The 15,685-nt window shown below is 37.0% G+C and overlaps 1 protein-coding gene across 1 annotated transcript in view; it reads right to left on the bottom strand.

Moving 5' to 3' along the window:
• Positions 1 to 15,685, bottom strand: part of LOC124789542 (tektin-3-like) — a 113,452-nt gene that overhangs the window by 26,688 nt on the left and 71,079 nt on the right. The window contains exon 7 of the mRNA XM_047256939.1: positions 8,536 to 8,684. Coding sequence (XP_047112895.1) covers positions 8,536 to 8,684 — 149 coding nt within the window. The remainder of the gene's footprint in view (positions 1 to 8,535; positions 8,685 to 15,685) is intronic.

The following is a 15,685-nucleotide window of genomic DNA, read 5'->3' as shown; positions in this document are numbered from 1 at the left end:
AATCAAATTTGGTTATGTTAGGTACGGAGTGCCTCAAGGGTCAGTGCTGGGACCTTTACTGTTTATACTAATGATTAATGACCTGCCCTTATTCATAAATTCTCATACAATATTGTATGCTGATGACACAACTTTTCTACATAAAAGCTCTGATCTAGGTACACTGAAAACACTGACTGAAAATACCCTTGTTCAGTCCTCATTATGGTTCAAAGCTAATGGCTTCTTGCTAAATGAAAACAAAACCCAGACACTTTACTTTAGCCTCAAAGAGATTCCTAACTACCAGGAATTAGAAACTGTTAAATTTTTAGGTGTTATTATTGACAATAAATTGACGTGGGAACCACACATTAAAAATATATTGGCTAGGCTTTCAAGAGTTATTTATCTAATTAGAAATTTAAAAAGACATGTTCCCAATGACTATGTGAGATCAGCATATTTTGCCTCCTTCCAAAGCATCATCTCTTATGGAATTCTACTGTGGGGTAGTAGCTGTCATGTAAATGACATTTTACTTTTACAGAAGAAAGTAATAAGAATAATAACGGATTCTGATAAAACAGAACATTGTAAACCTCTGTTTATTAAATTGCAGTGTCTTACAGTAGTAAACTTATTCATCTACAATGTTTTAATGTACATTAGAAACAATGTGTCTAATTTTGTGTTGAGAAGTGATAGTCATAGCCATAATACTAGAAACAGAACATCTGTAGATGTACCATATCATAGATTATCAAAATCACATAACTCTTACCTAGTTCTTGGACTAAGGATGTTTAATAGACTAAGTGCTGACTTTAAAGAACTGCCTGTAAATATCTTTAAAGTTAAATTATACAAGCTACTAGTGAACAATCCGTTTTACACCATTTATGAATTCTTTGAAGATGAAAATACTGTATTCTAACGTGTACCTGTTTTATGTAAACCAATTTACATCGATATAGTAGTTTATGTAGAAATATATGCTCTTGACTTTGTCTATTGCTGTAATCAGCTGAACGACAATAAAATTATTATTATTATTATTATTATTATAGTATGGCCCGGCACCTCGACGGTGGGTGGTAGATGACGATAAACATACAGTGAGAACTGGACTGGTGAGCGCTCACCAACTGTTTACTCATAAGCTTTCCTGAGAGTACTAATCTGACATGGTCACAGCTAATAAGCAATACACTACAGTTTTTGCAGTAGCAGCATGAGAGACTAGCTGGCCAAGCCTGCCATTAATTAATACAGCAGTATAGTATAATCACAACATGAGATAGGTCTGAAACAGTCTCATCTTCATATAAGAAAGTCATAAAAGATTGAGGCCCATTTAAAGAACACTGTTATTTGTCATGCAACTAACAGATATCTTCAACCCTTAACTGTAGATAATCAGATAATTTATAGAAGAAATGATTAATAAAGTACAGTTTTAATATTCTTTTAATTTTTTGCAGATTCCTATTGTTAATTGCTTACTTTGTTGGGAGGGGGGGACCTTATTGAATACCATTTCACTCATCATCATCATCAGGTTCAGGTTGCAGTTCAGTTTTATGGCTGCTGGTGACAACTTGATCTACATTTTTACAGCTCTTTCTCAGGGATTCTATCCCAAAGGAGACAACTTTTGGCAACATCCTTCTTAACTATGTTGATCCATCTTCTTCTTGGCCATCTAATGTATCTTTGCCCATTTATAGTCATTTCAAAGACTTTCTTGGCCATTCTGGTTTCTTCCCTCCATTTCACATGACCATACATCTTTAGCTGGACTGGTGGAGTTTTTCCAGTGCATTGAGTTTTACACCTGCATCCACTCTATTCCTTTCATTTCTAATCTTGTCCTTTTTCGTTCGCATCAGCACAGATATAAGAAACTTCATTTCAGCAACTTGGACTTAGTTAGCCTCTCTCTCTCTCCGTCAGAGCACAGGCCTACAATGAGTACATCAAAATGGGAGTATAATAGGTGTTGAAGATGGTTGGTTTTGTCTTGTGTGGTATCTGGTTGTTCCAAAGGAAGTACCTTACTTGATTGTAAAACTGGCCAGCTTCACGCATACACTTTAGAACTTCTCTTCGAGTTAAGTTTTTGCAATTCATCACACTGTCCAAATTTGGAAAACGATGCACATTAATCAGGGTTATTCCAGCAGACCACTGCACTAAAATACAAAATTTCACATTTCATCTTAGACCAGAAGGTAATCTAAATGAAAATTATGTTTGTTTCTTGTATTGCTGTTGTTGTTTCAATCACAGTTTACCTGAAAGTGATTTTTATTGTTAGCTACACATATCATTCAAGACTGAAGTTATTATAAAATTTGTTTAAGCATTCCAAGATCTTTGTAGAGACCTCTGCAAACATGAGGTTATCTACTTAAAGTTGCTCTAGATTTCTCTAGATAACTCCTGATTTCACCTTTATTTCTGATAAATATTTACCATAAAGGGTAATGTGCTGTGCTCCATCTCTAACAAGTCTTCAAGTTACTCATATATCTGAGGGTCTACCCCATATGCTTGGATTTTTGCTCAAAGTATGAAGTGTGATATGGTGCTGACACTTTCTGGAAAGTTAGATGTATAGAATCTCACTGCTGACCTGGATCTCTGGATTCACGGATATTGTGTGTGAATATCACAAGCTGTGTTTCACTCAAGCAATGTTTTCTATATCTATGCCAATCTAGAACAGAAGCTTTTCAGCCTCTACGAAACTCATTCTTTATGATCTTAGAATATGATCAAGTATCCTGACGCATACTGATATTTTGGGTAATGATATATAATCTTGAGTATCCATTCTTTCATGCTCTTTCTATATACGAGAGGAACCTGCATTTTTTCCAGTTGCTTAGGATTGTTTGCTGTGCTAGAGATTCACGATAAATGCAAGCTAAGAAAGGGGACAATGACAGAGAGAACTCTGTAAACTTTAACTAGAAATCTTTGAGCCTGAGGCCTTACAGGTTTCCAATTGTTTTATTATTTCCAATTGTTTTATTATAAAAATAAAAACTTGGCAACTTGGGTGAGCTAGTAACATTTTTCGAGATATCATCTGGCTGCTTGCTGCTACTGCTTATACAGCTACAAGCCACACTTCTGTAGCCAGAAGTGGGAGATTGTACTACTCATATGCAACTCAACTGTGCATGTGCACAAGCCCGCTCACAACTTCTCAAGCAAATCTAATGTAAACAGTTGTGGCATCACGCTCATTGGAGGCAATTTGTTGTTACGAAGCATTAAATAGTTTTTCTAAAGCCTTTGACACATTTTCCTGTTGGCAGACCCTTGTATGAGCACTGTGTTTTGTTGTTGTATATTGCGCATTTCCTTTGCAACTATATATATATATATATATATATATATATATATATATATATATATATATATATATATATATATATATATATATATATATATATATATATATATAATAGAGGGAAACATTCCACGTGGGAAAAATATATCTAAAAAGAAAGATGATGAAACTTACCAAACAAAAGCGCTGGCAGGTCGATAGACACACAAACAAACACAAACATACACACAAAATTCTAGCTTTCGCAACCAATGGTTGGCTCGTCAGGAAAGACGAGCCAACCATTGGTTGCGAAAGCTAGAATTTTGTGTGTATGTTTGTGTTTGTTTGTGTGTCTATCGACCTGCCAGCGCTTTTGTTTGGTAAGTTTCATCATCTTTCTTTTTAGATATATACATTAATTTTAGCTCTCTTACGAGTATACAGGACAAAAGGTGAAGGGGACATATATGATGATTTGCCGAAGTCTTTATTAGCATTTTCGGTAACATGATATGTTTTGTAGGCTATGATGTCTCTGTCGATGAAGCTTTCCAATCCAGGCACGTTTGGGACACCACTACCACCACGTACAACTGCTACTGTTAACCAACCATTACCATGCGAAAATGTGTCATTTAAAGACCAAATATGTCCGGTTGTGTCTGTATATGTGTGGATGGATATGTGTGTGTGTGCGAGTGTATACCCGTCCTTTTTTCCCCCTAAGGTAAGTCTTTCCGCTCCCGGGATTGGAATGTCTCCTTACCCTCTCCCTTAAAACCCACTTCCTTTCGTCTTTCCCTCTCCTTCCCTCTTTCCTGATGAGGCAACAGTTTGTTGCGAAAGCTTGAATTTTGTGTGTATGTATGTGTCTGTTTGTGTTTCTATCGACCTGCCAGCGCTTTCGTATGGTAAGTCACATCATCTTTGTTTTTAAATATATTTTTCCCGCGTGGAATGTTTTTTATATATATATATATATATATATATATATATATATATATATATATATATATATATATATATATATATAAAAAAATTACAAAAATTTAACTGATAACTAAAACAAGGAAAAATTTCTGGAATTCAAAAAAGTTCCCAGTTTTTTCCTACATTTCCCGGATGTCCCGGGTTGTATAAACCCTCTGTAAGCACTCACATAGGATATGCGAAGCTACCAGGAAATGGTTGTGATGTGGACACACTGATCTGCTTTCACCATTGCATCCATGCAGGAAATGTCATCATTCAGTGACGAATGTGGCCTCCACAGCCGCTCATTTTCATGGAAGACTTCATGGCCTTTGTCGAACTACAACACCGCCACCTCACAGTTCTCAAAGTGACACAGTTTTTCCCATATGTGGGCTGCATTTCCATGTAGACCTCGACAGGTGTTCGTCCCTTGGTCCATAGGTAACAAATCACATTTCGTTGCTCTGTCACCATGAACATGTGAAGCACAACTGCCATCTTTAAAAACTGACAGCACTGCCATGCGATGAAGCTACCAGCAGATAAGGCAGATATGTTGATTTCGCATTTACAGCTGCAATTTGGCCAACAATTAGGGGCAGAGACTTTGTGATTTGCCCTTGTACTATCACCTCTGGTCTGAATAGCTGATATTTGGACAGCAGCCATTATATTTCTGATGTGTGAAGCCAGTAGCAATATGCTATCTTTGACTCTTCAACTTGGCCTTCAACAAGATAACAAAAGACTACAGATTGCTCATGCTATCCTGACCTGCTTCTATAGAGAGTGTATTTGACAGCATTTTCTCCAGATTTCTCACCATCGGTTGCCAACAGACTGGCATGGCACCACTCACCTGCTAACCATTATGATTGATGAACCTTGGCATACAGCAGAAGCAGCATGGAGTGATGTACCTGTATTTGCCATCCAAACTCAGTTCAATTTGATGCCTAGCTGGTTAGAACAACTGTTTCTCTGTGTACTAAATTTCACACCCTGTACACTCCCAGATTACCTACAAAATTTAATAAAGCATTCTTCTTACTATATGACATACACATTATAGGTCAGATTTCATTATTTGCTATCCTGGTGTAGTAGTTTTAATGGCCAGCAGTGGGAATGTGCTATCCAAAATGTCATTGTCATTGCCCTACTGGTCTGGATAGTTAAAAACTCCTGATTTATAATGAGCTATGCCATTATGTAAAATATACCATATTAATTTTTTATTTTTTATATTGTGTATGAAAATATTCTGTAGTTTTATTTGCAATATACCAGATGTTGTTGTTCCAGTTATTAATCATCAAAGGTCTGCTGTCAAAATAAGCTAGCCCTAGTCAGTAGAACACGTATAAACTCAGTAGTACATTAAGCAGTGAATATGACACCAAATGTAATTTGTAATTTCATTTTTTTCATACACGGACTTCCACAATGTTCTAATGTCTTCATTGTTAAGTCTCATAATGCACCTAATTTCGAAAACGTGAATAAAAGTTGTAATTTGATTTCAGCTATAATTTCTAGTGTTAAAAACTCCTATGTCAGCAACTTAGAGAATTACGTGCTCCAATTGTATACAAAGTTAACATTATGTACAGAAATATATGTAAGGTGATGTGTAAAGTGATGTGTGTCTGTGTACGTGCAGTTGGATATGGGTGTGTGTGTGAGTGTATACCTGTCCTTTTTCCCCCCTAAGGTAAGTCTTTCCACTCCCGGGATTGGAATGACTCCTTACCCTCTCCCTTAAAACCCACATCCTTTCATCTTTCCCTCTCCTTCCCTCTTTCCTGACAAAGCAACCGTGGGTTGCGAAAGCTTGAATTTTGTGTGTATGTTTGTGTTTGTTTGTGTGTCTATCGACCTGCCAGCGCTTTCGTTTGGTAAGTCACATCATCTTTGTTTTTAGAATATATGTAAGAGTGCATATAGTAAGTTTATAAAGCAGAACAAGGAGCTACTGAATGTCGAATGAAAGTAGGCTTTGGTGATGCATAACTTGTTATAAGATGTAATTTGAAAGCATAGTGACTAAAGAAATTGTTATTTGGCACACAACAGCTGTAATATTTGAAACACCATCAACATACTGACAGTGAGTACTAGATGGTATTAAGCTACTTGAAGATGGAAAAAAAGCACAAAATGCCTTTACTCAACAAGAAAGTTACAAAAATAATTTGCTGTTGTATCTTGCAAATAATGTAGCTTTATTATTAGAAATTTCACAAACATCAGTTAACAGAGCAAAAAACATTTTAGAAAAACATGAAATCGGTCTTCTAAAACTGATTGCAAAGACAGAAAAAATAAGATTCGGAACTTCAAAGTAATCACGCACTTAAAATATTTGTACTAAGAAATAATGAACAGACAAGCTTTAGTGGGGAAATAAATACTGCTCTTGTGTGCTCAAGAATAGCCTAAATGATTTTTGTAAGATGGGCTTGAAAGCTAGGCATCTCTGACAAAAAGCCACAATTACGATTTTAATAGCAAAAAACTGTTCAACTGATGACTGTGAACTGATACTTGATTATTCAAAGTTAAATACTTCATAAGATACAAAATGTATTATTTCATGCTATCATTTCTGTGTGCATAAAAAGTGGAAAAATTTATTAATATTTTTCAATGTAACTCACACGTAACTCAATAAATTATAAAAATGAACTTTTCCAATAATTTAGATGTGTTCATATGTGTGTCGCAAATACCATCTTACACATCCCCTCATCAGTCAACCTGTTAGTTTCCCACATTTAAACTAACAGAAAAATTTATAATGATATGTAGCGTACATTAACAAACATCATCATATTCTTAGGAACATGTACCTTTTCAAGCACGATTGCTCAGCTCCATGATTTCATGGAGCCCTTGGCCAACTGCATTTTTCAGATTATCAAAATCAAATTGCTAAGAATGTATTGTTAAGGGTGTTTAGTAGCTTGTCTGTGGTGATCTTTTCCTAAACACAGTGTTATTTAAAACTGCAATAAAGTTTCCTCGCTAACTATATCTACATCTGCATCTACACCCCACAAACCACCGTGAAGTGCATGGCAGAGGGACGTCACATTTGACCAGTTATTAGAGTTTCTTCATGTACGGAGCACAGGAAGAATGATTGTTTGAATGCCTCTGTGAGTGCTTAATTAAGCTAATCTTGTCCTCATAATCCCTATTTGAACCATATGTTCTAGTATATTTGTAGAGTCATCACTCAATGCCGGTTCTTGAAACTTTGTTAGTAGACCTTCTTAGGTTAATTTATGCCTATCTTGAAGAGTCTGCCAGTTCAGTTTCTTCAGCATCTTGGTAACTCTCTCCCACAGGTCAAATAAACCTGTGACCATTTGTGCTGCCTTCCCTGTAAACATTCAATATCCCCTGTTAGTCATATATGGTATGGATCCCAAACACTTGAAAAATATTCCAGAATGGGTCACACGACTGATTTGTAGACCAATTGCTCTTCCTCAGAATACCACCAATAAACTGAAGTCTACCACCTTCTTTACCCACGACAGAGCCTATGTGATCATTCAATCTCATATTCCTACAGAGTGTTACACCCAGGTATTTGTATGAGTTTGTTGATTCCAACTGTGAGTCATTGATACTATAATCATAGGATACTACATTTTCTCATTTTGTGATGTGCACAATTTTACATTTCCGAACATTTAACACAAGTTGTCAGTCTTTGCACCACTGTGAAATCTTATCGCGATCTCACAGAGTATTTATGCAGCTTCTCTCGGATAGTACTTCATTACAATTAACTGCATCATCTGCAAAAAGTCTGATGTAACTATATACATTGTCCACTGGGCCATTAATATACAACATGGACAGAAAGGGTCCTAACACACTTTCCTGGGACACACCCAAAGTTACTTCTACACCTGATGCTTTCTCTCCATCCAAGATAAAATGCTGCATCCTCCCTACCAAAAAGCCCTCAATCCAGTCACAAATTTCATTCTGACTAGCCATGTTGTGGTCACACATTAGTTCGCGCTATGTACCACTGGAAAGATTCATATTATACTGTCACCTACATAGTGTACATTCACCCACAATAAATGCAAGTATCAGTTTAGTATCTTAATCATAAATCATAGTGCTCTAAAAATACACACAGATCTTAACTTACACTAGAAGGTAATTATGTATTTAAAAACAACAATGAGAATTTAATAAAACATACTTACGTTGGATCAAACTTTTCTATGCCCCCAAAATAATTGATGCCTCTTGAGAAGTTGTTCAACTGATGGCACATTGTATCAATATCAAGTGTGGATTCTTTTAGGTTTAAATCGGTTTCCAACTCGTGCTGGGCAGCTCGATTGTTACGGAGCTTTATGAAATAAAAGAGAACAAATACTGTTTACTAAACAAAATCTGCTGACAGTGATGACCAATCATGCAAGATTACTGTTGTAGGTGTGACAACAATAAAAGAATAGTGATTTTATAAAATGTGTTCTTATTTATCATGAAACTTGATTATAACAACACACCATGACCTCTGTAACTTAAATACAGGGAATTGGAGTAGGGTTATTTTAAAAATAATTTTATTATATGAGATGTTTAGCCATAGCATGCTTAAAGAACTCTAGGTTGACTTACAGCTGGAGGATGAGTCACAAAAAATTGTGTCAACTCATAAGTTATACCTGGGAGAGGGAATTACATATGCTTTGTGAGTGTAACACTACAAAAGGCCCCTATTCTGTACCCTAACATTGCATCAGTATGGGAGATGGCCAGTGTGGATATGCTGAATGTTCTTGGTTTTCATGGTGGGGCATCAGGGCAGTGTGATGTGCCTTAAGAGCACTCATTGGGTTCTTCGTAACAATTTGGAGCCAAATGATGCATTAAATATCTTCTACATCTACACATATACTCGATGAGCCACTGTACAGTCATCACGGGATGTACTTTATATTATTATTAGTGAGTTTCTATCCTATTCCATTTTTATATTGAGCAGGGAGGAATAAATGTCTACACTAACATCTTGCATGCAATTTTCTATAAAGATCCACTGCATTTTCTCAGAATCCTTCCAACAAATGCAAGCCTTCCACAACACTGATTTTACATGATTTTTCTACACTGAAGAGCCAAAAAAACTGGTGCACCTGCCTAATATTGTATAGGACCCCTGCGAGATTGCAGAAGTGGTGCAACATGACATGGCATGAAGTTGATTAATGTCTGAAGTAGGGCTGTCCATAAATCCGTAAGAGTATTGAGGGCGGGGGGGGCAGATTTCTTCTGAACAGCACAATGCAAGGCATCCCAAATGTGCTCAATAATGTTCATATCTGGGGAGTTTGGTGGTCAGCAGAAGTGTTTAATATCAGAAGACTGTTCCTGGAGCCACTCTGCAGCAATTCTGGCATAGGGTGTCGCATTGTCCTGCTGGAATTGCCCAAGTCTGTCGGAACTCACAACAGACATGAATGGATGTAGGTGATCAGACAGGATGCTAATGTATGTGTCAACTGTCAAAGTCATATCTATATTAACAATATTGGAATGTAACAATATCTAGATATGTCGATCCAGATGTATCATGTATCCCATATCATTCCAACTGCACATGCCCCACACCATTACAGAGCCTACATCAGCTTGAACAGTCCCCTGCTGAAATGCAGGATCCATGGATACATCACATTGTCTCCATAACTGTACACGTCCATCCACTTGTACAATTTGAAATGAGACTTGTCCAACCAGGCAACATGTTTCCAGTCATCAACAGTCCAGTGTTGGTGTTTACAGGCCCAGGTGAGGCATAATGCTTTGTGTCTTGCAATCATCAAGGGTACATGTGTGGGCTTTCAGTACTGAAAGCCCATATCAATGATGTTTCGTTGAATGGTTTGCACGCTGGCACTTGTTGATGACCCAGCACTGAAATCTGCAGCAATTTGCGGAAGGGTTTCACTTCTGTCACGCTAAACGATTCTCTTCAGTCATCATTGGTCCCATTCTTGCAGGATCTTTTTCTAGCCACTGCGATGTTGGAGATTTGATGTTTTACTGGATTCCTGATATTCACAATACACTTGTGAAATGTTCGTATGGGAAGATCTTCACTTCATCTCTACTTCGGAGATGCTGTGTCCCGTCGCTTACGCGCCAACTACAACACCACATTCAGACTCACTTAAATCTAGATAATGTACCACTGTAGCAGCAGTAACCAATCTAACAACTGCGCCAGACACTTGTCATCTTATATTGGTGTTGCCGACTGCAGTGCTGTATTCTGCCTGTTTACATAACTCTGTATCTGAATACGCATGTCTATACCAGTTTCTTTGACGCTTCAGTTTTTTTCCGCTTATTAATATTATTCTTAAATACTTATCTAATGTGATGTGTTCATGATGCTGAAAGCTAATACTGTGATTGGATACTATTCAATTCTTTCTCTTTTTTTATAGGCATTATTTTGCATTTATCTATATTTAAAGTGAGCTGCTGTCCATTACACCCACTGGAAGTGTTGTCCAACTCTTGCAGCAATATCAATGACAATATTTTCCTGTGGACAACAGCACTAGCAACAACAAATTTATGGTGCTGCTGATCCTATCAGATAAATTGTTTATGTGTATGGAGAATATTAGAGCTCCTACTGCAGTTCATTGGGGTGCAGCCAATATTGCTCTCATTTCTGCTGAACATTAGCACCCCAGTAAAATGTACAGTTAGTCAAAAATTCATAAAACTTATCACTTATCTTCAAAGACACTTTTCATGTAACTGTATCTCATTTGGCAGTTGATGACACGGTACATTGTCAATTGCCTCTTGAAAATCTAGGAAGGTAGAATCTGCGTGTCCACTTGCATCTACTGTTCACAAGATATCATGTATGAATGAAGCAATGAATGAAGCAACAGCCAGTTATACTGTTCTCTACTGCACTGGCCCCTGGAGCTGTGAGCTGAAATGACAGATTGGATCTGCACCTGTACAACTATTTATCCACTGAAATTCACTGATGAACCAAAACATTATGATCCACTGATTTGTGTACTGGTCAATATTTGGAACACAATCAGAAGAAATTCTGTTTGGGATGGACTTGACAAGTCCTTGGCAGGCTTTTGAAGCTATGTGGCACCTGATGTCTACATACAGGTCACACAATTTCTGGGCTGTTGATTTGTGGATGCTGAGCTGGCACCCAAGAGCATTCCAGGCTTGTTCCACATGATTCAAATGAGGCAAATCTGATGGCCAGGACATCAATGCGGTTAGCATGTTCCTCAAGCCACTGTACAATGATTTTGGCTTCATGAAATGGTTTACATACAGTAAGGTTTTAAGCAGCACAACAGATGCCTCAACTTCCAGCATTCTGCTTTGCTTGAATGATTCTTTGTGGGGCAGGGGGAAAAGTCTGTCACAAATGGTCCGCGACAAAGAATTGTGGCAGTGACTCTGTTCAAAGGAGTGCTGTCATGGACTACACGTCTAGCTCAGGTGTGTTATTTTTCTTTTTCTTTTATTTTCTTTGTGACCTTTGGACATGACCCACTCAGTCTCTGATACATAATAAGCTACAATTTTTTTTAAAAAAGAAAAAAAAAAACATATCCAATCTCACACACATATTTACACCCATGATTTGTATAGAATACTGATACTGGTTGTAAATGGATTAATTAAATCGTGATATGTTCTCATCACTGAGATGCTGAGATGAGAAGTCACACCCCACACTCCTAAATATGGAACAGGTAACATTCATGCCTCTTAAGAACTTTTATGGCCCATGCTGCTTACATTGCTTAAGTTGTATGAACATGATGATATTCAGTTACCTAATGTTGTTCTCTGAATTTTATTTAAAACTCTATGCAGTGGCCCATAAACAAAATTATCACTAGGCCAGATAAGTCGTCTGACCATAGATATTTGGCGCTGCCCATGTGATGCCAGGGCAGATCGCTAGTAAAAAACAAATAAGAAACTCAAAACTGTCTTTGGGTACCAGGAAATCCAATTGTACAATAAAGTGCTGAACAAGAATACAAATATAATTACTGCTAACTTATCTAAAATAGACAGCACGAGCATGTCTCTGATATTATCATAGTATATGGTAATGGCTTATTCAGAGAACACAAAATATGGATTGATAAATACATCACATACATGAACTATAAAATACCTCTGTGATTCTGCATTATGCTTCCACATCAATGCATGCCACTGGGAGGATCAGTCATAAAACACTAACCTCCTTCCACCTTTTGAAGCTCAACATATCCTTCATTAAGGAGGGATGCGGTATCAAGTTATTCTGCCAAATTTGAAAGCATAAGGCTGCAGTTATAGTGCAACAGTGCAGAGTGACCAGTGTGTGTGTGATCAGAGCAGTACACCATTGATGAAATAAATCAGCATTGAAGGGATCAAACATGTCTGCCTGACGAGCTGTGACCATTGTGTCTGAGTAACTCTGGAAGAGCTTGGGAACCACAGCAGCATCAGACTACTGCTACAGGTAGCAGCATCAGATAGGTTTGGCATTGTTGTTGTGCTTGTTTTTCACTTGCAGTTTTGTTAAAAATTGCATCAGTGGACATGCTGGTATCAAATATGTTTACTTGGTGCCCTTGTCCACTGTAAAAATCATCATCAAAGACTCATTTTGAACAAGTTATGGGATGAGGTAGTCAGATAGTTACACACTATGTTACAGTGATAAACTTTTACATTTACTTAACATTTTTATTTCTTTTATTGGCTCAAAATGACAGCCAATAATAAAGTGCAAAGTAACACAACTAACAACCAAATGAAAACCATACTTCATTGTGTTACAGAAAGTTTGCATGGATCTCTTTTTTGGATAGCCTTATTCAAAGCTCTGTTTAAGTATCACCCTGTCGGATGCTAAATTGCATGCAATTCTTGATTTCCACTGCACATTGAGGGATTCTTCTAGGCCGATAACAGTGTTTTGCAGAGTGCACACACATTTCACAAAATGTTCAGCACATTGTGGCAAAGTTTCTATTGCATATTGAAGTGTTCTCCACTTACAATTTATTTATTTATTTACATATTGGTCCTGTGAATCTAGGACTGTTCAGTGTACAAAATGTAATGGACTGTTCATTAATTACAATACACATTCCTCGACTTGTTTTCTTTTTTCATACATCATTTTAGCAAAAGATAAAATCATACAATACTGTCTTACTCCACACATTTTATAAAAACATTCATAATCGGTGAGGAAGTTTTGTTTTTCCAGGTATTCCCTTACTGTATAGAAGCAGTTCTCAACCAAGTAATCCTCCACAGTTGATTTGGACTTTTTTAAGTCCATGTTATTTTTATGGATTTGGGTAGTGCATTGCACAATTTGATCCCAGGGTGGAGTATGCCTTTCTGTAATAGCACTGTGTTTGTCTGCTGTACGTGTCTATCATTTATTTGTCTTGTGTGGTAGCTATGTACAAATTCATTACGGGTGATGCTTGGACTGCCACTGTTTAGTTTTTTTTTGTAATAATTACATTTGCAAGCATATAAATACATGTAATAGCATTCATTATTCCAAAAGCATATTCAATTTTTTGTCATTCAGTAAAAGAACATTTATTTGAACAACTGCCTTAACTGCAGATATGCCTCATCTCTAGTGAATATGTAAAGCAGTAAAACTGGCATTTGTGGTAACAGAGAGACTAGCACTATATCAGCTTTCCTTCTTGCATCAAGTGAAATACACTTCAAAATTACAAACAACCACTATCACACTGTTCTAGATGTCTTCCTACACTGCTTACAGTGAACTTGCCACAAGCATTTGCAATTGCTTGGAGTATTACCAAATAACAATGCATTTTAAATGAATTGGGTATTTGCTAAATGTTCTTCAGGGCTAATTAAATTAAGTATGTATGTATTAAACCAGGGAGATAGAAATGATGGAGAGACTTCATCCCACCATAGGCCTCAGTGGCTCACAACCCTACAACAGGCCACAGCAGTCCACCCCCACCCCCTCCCCCTCCCGGGGAACATCTCATACAAGACGAGGTAAGTGCCTCATACTGTGAGATGCAGTCAAACATGGTCAATGACATCTTGAAGCATTGTCAAAACTCAACTGGGCAAATGATGAAAGGCTCAATTTTTCTACTAGTTAATTCTGTTTTGCTGGACATATCATTCTCTCAATCTTCTCTTTGATATGCATTGATGAAAATGATAAACTCTAACAGCACTGTTCTATGGATAATGATTTATTATCTTTTGCTAGTATTATTTTTCAGCACTCAAAGTAGCTGCAGAGAATAACTCTTCCTACTCGTAATTCCTCTCACAATTTCAGTGGTTTACCACATGTGTGACATGTTGTTCCCTTGCCCACTATATCTACTTGCAAAGCAGCACTATGCTGGCTGTCCAATACTCTGCACTGCTCTGTTCTGCAACACCACCCCACTACAACATGGGCTGATGGGATGTAATGGAAAGGCAGGGACACTGTCATAGTCTTCATATTGTCTGCAAGTAGGAATACTTAAAAGAGCATTGCACATGCTGTACGAATCTTCGTGTAACTAGATGTGTGAGGAATTATTTGCCTGGACATACAAATCTGTTGAACTTTAACTGTGTTTTATTCTTTTCTTTTAATTATATTTCATTGTTGAATTAAGATGCAACATTTAATATCACTGTAAAATTATCTGTGGATCAGAAACTAATTAACTTGAAATATATTTATATTCCTTCTTGTACATTTCAGCTGGTTCATTACTCAGGTCCTCTGGTTCCAGAACATTCTGATGGATGACCCTGGCTCCAAAACATTTTGGTGTGTGGCAGTGCCTGGTAGCTGAATGTAACAACAATATGCTTATTCATGGAGATGTATTCCATCTTTGAAACTAAATGAAAGATAATTTGTTTCGTGCCTTACATGTTTTGCTTCTTTTATTTGCAAAGCATCCTCAGTGGCCTGTAATATATGTTAGTACATTACATTTTTTTTCTTGCTATTATCTTGTTTTCTGAGGTGAGAAACAACTTTTTCAGCACAACTTTCATGATGCTAAATCAGCATTTGGTGTTATTTACCATTTCTGATGTTATTAATCCATGTGTGTTGTCCTGGACTCATATTTAGTTGGTATACATACTCTAGACGACAGATTTTTGAAGTTTTTTTCTAGCACATTTACCTGAACTCTCCACTTCCACTTTTCGTTGTTGGTTGTTGACTGTGAGTTTACAGTGTGTAGTGTTACAACTGTCACCGAGTATTTATCATTTGTCTTTTGTTTGTGTGGTGGTGTCTAT

Source organism: Schistocerca piceifrons, chromosome 3 (genome assembly GCF_021461385.2).
Source record: "Schistocerca piceifrons isolate TAMUIC-IGC-003096 chromosome 3, iqSchPice1.1, whole genome shotgun sequence".
NCBI lineage: Eukaryota > Metazoa > Arthropoda > Insecta > Orthoptera > Acrididae > Schistocerca > Schistocerca piceifrons.
This window is presented reverse-complemented; position numbering and strand designations above follow the sequence as displayed.